The 6,959-nt window shown below is 48.0% G+C and overlaps 1 protein-coding gene across 4 annotated transcripts in view; it reads right to left on the bottom strand.

Annotated features, from left to right (window-relative positions):
- Positions 1-256: 256 nt before the first annotated feature.
- Positions 257-6,959, bottom strand: part of ECHDC3 (enoyl-CoA hydratase domain containing 3) — a 30,001-nt gene continuing 23,298 nt past the window's right edge. The window contains exons 6-7 of one of the 4 annotated variants that reach the window (XM_045466247.1): positions 2,727-2,837; positions 257-756 (exon numbers count right to left, since the gene is read on the bottom strand). In XM_045466247.1, the coding sequence (XP_045322203.1) occupies positions 711-756; positions 2,727-2,837 (157 nt within the window). In that variant the 3' untranslated portion in view covers positions 257-710. Of the gene's footprint in view, positions 757-2,726; positions 2,838-3,840; positions 4,214-6,959 lie in introns of those variants that run through there. The other 3 variants (XM_045466249.1, XM_045466250.1, XM_045466248.1) reach the window with 3 other exon arrangements.

Raw genomic sequence — 6,959 nt, 5'->3', positions numbered from 1 at the left:
CCTCACAGTCTGCCTCCCACAGAGCATATCCTGGGTGCCTGTGACTATTCTAATTTTTTGAATGTGGTACTATGTACACGTGTTTAAAAACGGCAACACATGTGAACAGTACAAAAGGGTACGCAGTGCAGAAGTGAGTCTCTCTCTCACCCTGACCCCAGTCCCCCTCCCCGCGGGTGTTCTCCCCAGAGGCAAACACCATTATCCGTTTTGAGTGTACCTTTCCAGGGCTGGGCTGTACATATACAAACACAGATACCGTGAGGGTTCATTTTATGGGTCTACCCGACTGGACCACAGGATGCCCAAGTAGCTGGTTAAACATTAATTCTGGAGGGCGGCTGTGAGGGTTCCGGGAAGACCTCAGCGTTTGAATTGGTAGACTGAGTAAAGTGGACTGCCCTCCCCAAATGGGCGGAACTCATCCAATCAGTTGAGGGCTTGAGTGGAACAAAAAGCAGGAGGCAGGGAAGGTTCTCTCATGTCCTGCGTGACTGCAGGAACCCGGACAATCCGTCTTCTCCTGCCCTGAGAAGCTCCTGCTTCAGGCCTTCGGACGTGGCTCTCCGCCCGTGAACTTCATCACCAGCTCTAGGCCTGCCGGCTCTTCAGTTTGCCCACTACAGACGGTGGGACCCCCTCAGATGCCACAAGGGCATGAGCCAGTTCCTCATGATTCATCTCTTTCTAAAGATCTCTGTCCAACTGTCCTACTCGTTCTGGTTCTCAGAGAACCCTAATGCAGCTGCATTATCACTGTAAAAAAAAAGAACTTTTTATTTTGAAAATAATTCCAGATTTACCTGAGAGTTTCAAAAATAGCGTGGGGCTCCTTCCAGCAGCTTCCTCTCATGTTCACATCTTACACCACCACATCCACCACAGCTGGGAAATTAACAGGGATGTATACTGTTCGCCCAACTACAGATCAAAGCCCGATGACGCCAGTGTTCTACTCCTGTCCTTGTCCTGGACGACGCGGGTTCCACTTTGCGCCCACCAGACTTTGTAGCTTTCGTTCTCCCTTCCAGCAGAGGTCCTGGAATGACCACACTTGTGGTGGACTCCAGCCAGTTCTGCTCCTTATATTCTGTTCCAGCATAAATAACACCCTGGCTCACCGTTGTTCATAAAGCTTTTTCTGAATTTCTCATTCTTTCCTGAGGGTGCAGGGGGTGGCCATTTTCTAAAGTTTCATGTCACACTAAATTTCTCTTACCCCAAGAGCACATCGATGCACCCTTTGCACTGCCCTTTGGTCAGCAGTGATGACCTAAACAGATTCACGCTGCTCCGATGCCCTCTGGCCTCTCAGGACAGCATTCCACATGTCAGTGATGTCCGATGTCAGACATATGAGTTTCAATGAATCTCTTGGACACATCCCTCCAGAGGCTTCTGTTCTCCTTCGGTTGGGGCTGGTTCCTCTCCAGGCCTCCTGCCCGGCCATCACATTGGGACTCCCCTTTGCTGTCATTCTTAGATCTCCTTTGGCCCCCTCTCCTAGGTTGGTATCTTAGCCTGGGCTTCCTGTAGAAAGCAGTGCCCAAGCCCCAGCTTGGCAAGCAGGTGATTTACTTTGGAAAGTGATCCTGGGAGGAGGGGTAGAGGCATGAAACAGAGGAGGGAAGGTATGAAGTATGTTGTTGTGAGATCAAAGAAAGCACGTATGTTGGTCTCTGCCCTTGTTCCTGGCGCATAGCTCCCGAGACCCTTGTAATTTCCCGATAACAGCACTAGGAGCGTCTTTTGTTCTAATATTTGATGTTAGAGCCTGGTTCCTGACACAGAGCTCCTAAATCCCCTGGAATGTCCTGGATGATAGCAGTGTATTTTGTTTGAATGAGGCCACTCTGGGGTTCACTTCAAAATAGTCTGCGGATGGGGGTAGTGAGTGTGGGACAGAGCATACAAGATTGGCCATGGATATGTTATCCATTGATAATTGTTATAAAGATATTTTTAATGTTTATTTTTGAGAGAGAGAGAGAGAGGGAGACACAGAATCTGAAGCAGGCTCCAGGCTCTGAGTTCTCAGCACACAGTCCCATGCAGGGCTCAAACCCACAAACTGTGATATCATGATCTGAGCCAAAGTCGGACGTTTAACCGACTGAGCCACCTGGGCGCCCCGGTAATTGCTAGAAATCTGGGTAATAATTGTGAAAGCTGAGTACGTGGTCGTGTGTGACACTTTTCTCTCAACTCTTCCATGTGTTTGAGATCGTTCATAACTAAAAACCTTTTTAAAAGGTGCGCCCTTCCTGGTTAGATTCACATATCTGGTGGTAGGGAAGGTGAAGGAGGACATGTGGACCTTGACGTTGTTGACATGGGTGGTGGGAACTTCAGACGTCTCCAAGTGCTTCCCTATGCCATCATCATGTTAAGACGGTGCATGTGAGGGGAGAAATAAACAGTCCATCAAGGAAACTGGACGCCTGCTTTCAACACTTGCTAGTTCCAGACTTTTCCAAGGCAGACCTGTCATTCATGGTGAGACTGTGTCACCCCTAAGGACTACGTCCTGGGATTATTTCACCCACAAGCTCTCCATGATTTATTTTAAAAAGAAACAGAATCAAACCTGAAATATGTCTTTAAGGAAATGGAGGAGCATGATGCTGGAGGGTGAGCCCTTCATTAAAGCCTGGACATTTGTCTAAGTTCTCTGCACGTGCCCCGGGGCGGCTGTCCATGCAGGAGGGGTATCTCAGTGGGCCTACCTGAGCTCTTTCCTGCTGCAAAGACGGATGGTTTCTAAGTGGAACCTCTTCTCACAGTAACCAGGCATGATATTGAGTAAAATAACGGTCAGAAAGAACATCACCAGGTCCCTAATGAGAAGCAGTTGACAAAAGAATTATTCTAATGTTCATCAAAAAGCCAATAAATGTCAAGGAAGGGACTGGAGAGGAGCAGCTCATAAATTCTTTCTCGAGGGACCTCTGGAGGGGACTTTGGGGACAACACCCCTGCTCTGCCTTTTTCCTGAACATTGCTAAAGAAACTTCCAGAGAGCTTGGAACGTTTATGGGGGCTTACCCTCATCGTTTCGAGGGGACGTCAATAGGGAGGCCATCCCACTCTTGGTCAGAGGATCCTGCTTTTGGTACCAGTACTGGGTAGGTCTGTTCCTCTTCAGTCATGTAGACACCGTGTGTGTGATGTCACAACTTGTGAGGTAACTGAGAACTGAGATCCCTTCCAGCTTGAAAAGCCAAAGCTTTATGCGGATGATCCTATCAAAATGGATTTCTCCTCTTGATTCCTATAATCGACGTTGCCGATGGGGCTCATTCAGCAGCCTCCCCCATTGCTTCATTGTAACACGTATTCTGTTGCTAAATCTTGGTCTCACTTTTTTGTTAGGGGAAGGGGACGCTCACTGAGAGGCCAGTGTCAATCTGCCTCTTGACTTAGTTCAGTATTCTCCCAAAGGCAGACCCCGAATCAAGGACTTACGTGAAGGTTGTTTATTTGGAAAGTGATGGCAGGATCCCAAGTGAGGGTGTGGGACAAGGGAAGGCAGGGAAGGAGAGAGCAGGTAAAGTCTTCGTGAACCGACGGGTCGGTGCTGTGGATGATGGGGTTTGGCCCTGCCGGGCCCTTCTGAGAAAACACAGACCCGTATCTCAGCGTTGTTTCCTCAGTCAACTGGGGGGTGGGGGGTGGCATTGATCCATAGGCTCCTGTCTCCTGCTGCTCCAGGGGTGTCCCTGGTTGGCCTGCTGAAGGCGGAGCCAGCTGGTGGAATGCCAAAAATCACTCCCAGAGAGGCAGAGAAAAGTGCCTGAGGGTGTGTCTTAGCCCAGGCCGCTATAACAAAATACCACAGACTGGGGGGCCTAGGGGAAGAGATTTATTTCCTTACAGTTCTGGGGGCTGACAGTCCACAATCAGGTGTCGGCAGGTTTGGTTTCTCTGGAGGTCTCTATCTGCTGCTGGCGGGCGACTGCCTTCTTGCTGTATCTACGTATGGCTTTTCCTCTGCGCGTGCACATCCCTGGTATGTCTCTCTCGTCTCCTAAGGACACTGGTCTTATGGGAGTAGGGCTCCATCCCGGCGACCTCCTTTAACCTTACTCTTCAGAGGCCCTTCCTCCAAATGCAGTCGCGTTGGGGAGCAGGCCTTCAACGGAGGAAGTTGGTGGGAACAGAATTCAGTCCATGACAGGGGGAAGCGCTTACCTGTGGAAACTGCCCACTGCACCTGCAGGCGTAATGGGGGTGGGACAGGGGGATATGGAGTTATGGGGCAAGTGGTCAACAGTATTGCTACGCATACATTAATTGAACCCTCCTAACCAGTTAGGAGGTGGGTGTTACTGTCACCCCTCATAACCACCAAGACCTTCAGACTCAAAGAGGTTGAACAGCTAGTGACAGGGGTGAGCTCAGAGGTAACTCAGCTCTCTGATTCTTGTCCCGTGAGAACTGTTTCGTATTTGAATGCTAACGTGTTCATGATTTAGACTAGGTTCATGGAGGGTCGCAATTGTCTTATGCTTAGAACAAAACAAACCCATCCCATAGTGCCTAGCATAGGGCTTTGCAATTAAGTAGACACTTGATAAATATAAGCATTGATGTTTTAAAAATCACCTCTTGCCTGTTTCTTTTGGAAATAGATCCAGAAAAAAAAGAAAGTCAATGCAACTAAAAGGAAGTTAAATCTGTTTTCATGGGAACGTGGTAACCTTGGGGAGACTGGTCACACCCACACTGAGGAGGGGTGTGATGGTCCTTGTGTGGTGTGGGGAGGGGGAGGGGCAAAACCATTGAGCCTGGCAACTGGCCACCCCCATTGGAATGGGGAGGGGTTGCTGATACAGGAACTGAGGGGCCTTGGGGAAACGTCATTGGTAAAAACTGGTCAGACTGGCTATCTTAAAGGATAATTATCAAATGATCAGAGTAAAAACTTCGACGACAGTAACAAATGAGACAATTTTGGCTTAAGGTTCAAATCAGCATATTAACCAATCTGATAGATTCTATCAAGTGCCGATCTATTAGATATCTTCACCCGTTGCTAACCAACCACATATGGTATATGCTCTCTGGAATGTTTTATCACCAGAAGTGTTAGCATTTGGAGACTAAAACATGCTTCAGCAATGCCTTTAAAGAAAGAAAACAGGCTTTACAGAACCCCTGGGACTGATTGCATCGAAGCAGAGCAACACGACGCCCGAGTACCGACCTACATTTACAAAGAGATGCTTACCGGCTTTGCCGGATCTACAAAGAAAACAGTGATTTAGTTCGTGTTCTGCTCAGTTATTTCACTTCCCGAAACTGATGGAGAAAATGTGAACTGAGGATTTTTTAAAAGCCCGTCTGTATCATGTAGCCTGTGTGGGGGAACTGTACCCTGGTAACATTTAACTGGACCTAGCAGATCTCCCTGAAGGCCTGCTCTGTGCTGAGCAGTGCCTAGCCTCTGAGGATCCAAATGCCCAGTAAAGACTAACTGTGCTCCTGCAGGAATGCACACCTTTGGGGGGGGGGGGAGGGGGGGTTGGAGAGGGTGGGACACTCGACTAGGAATTAACAAGAAATAATTTAGGGGTGCCTGGGTGGCTCAATCGGTTAAGTGTCCAGCTTCAGCTCAGGTCACGATCTCATAGTTCGTGGGTTTGAGCCCCACATGGGGCTCTGTACTGACAGCTCAGAGCCTGGACCTTCCTTGGATTGTGGCTCCCTCTCTCTCTGCCCACCCCCCCCCCACTCATGCACTCGAGCTCTCAAAAATAAACATAAAAAAAAAAGAAGAAATAATTTAAGGTGGTTCCCACCCAACAGAAGTTATCTGCTGAGTGATGCAGTGTAGTGGGCACCTAACAGTAAGAGAGGGGGCAGGAGAGTCGCATGGTGTGGCAGTCACAAGCCCGTCGTGGCCCCACAACTGGACCCGCTGCATTTCACAACCCAGGTGCCCTGTATGGGACACATGATGCAGAGAGGTCTTTGAAATTCTCAGACCACATTTCCTTAATCAGTTTTACAAAGTGAATGTTTTGACCAGAACCTGCCCCTTCCTAGCTGGGTGGTAGTGGGCAAGTCACTTAATAACCGTATTTTGGTTTCTTGTCTAATGGCATCCATAAGGCCTACTTCCTAGAGATTGTTGTGAGGATTCATGTGCTAACATCTGCAAAATGCTTAAGACGGTGCCTGGTGCAGAGCAATCACTACATAAATTTAAGTGTTGGTGGGCTCTAGATCGCATTCCCCTCAGGCTGATACATTTTTTTTCTTTTTCTGAATTTCTAGAAGTTTCTAAAACTGGCAATTATCGTGTTTTGGTTAGGTGAATATTGAAAACAAACAACATAAGAAAGAGAGAGGTCTTAAATATGAAAAAAAAAATGTGCAAATTGGTTTTAGAGTCTGTGCTTAAACATTCCTGGTCGTGACAGGGAGACCCGAAGGGACTGTAAATCACTAAGGATGTCAGAAGACTGCCACACGGGGAGTATAAACCTCATAACGCTGGATTTGCCAACCCACACCTTCCTTCCCTCGCTCCCCCTTTCCGCGTGGAAGGGCCACCTCCCCTACACCAGGGAACCAGAGGGGGCTGGGCCAGCTCATCCAGGAGACCCTGTAGGCACACAATAGGTAGCCTGCCAGCTTTCCATGGGCCTCTCTTTGGGACCTGAAAAATAAATTTGGGGCTCCAAAATATAAAAGAGAAACCCTTTGAAGATCGAAATTTAATATTTTATTAGCTGTAGCACGTCAACTTCAAGAATGTTTAACTTCCAGATACTCGATGACTGCCAAGAAATAATCATCGTTAGTCAAATATTTAAAAATAATTTATAAAGCAAATCATTTAGCTCCTTTCCCTAAACAGAAGCATTATATTTAGTGTGGAATATGGATATATTTCAGCACTGGTTCCCGAGCGGCAGCTACCCCGAGTTCACTGGAGGAGAGCAAACGGTATC

Source organism: Leopardus geoffroyi, chromosome B4, assembly GCF_018350155.1.
Source record: "Leopardus geoffroyi isolate Oge1 chromosome B4, O.geoffroyi_Oge1_pat1.0, whole genome shotgun sequence".
Lineage (NCBI taxonomy): Eukaryota > Metazoa > Chordata > Mammalia > Carnivora > Felidae > Leopardus > Leopardus geoffroyi.
This window is presented reverse-complemented; position numbering and strand designations above follow the sequence as displayed.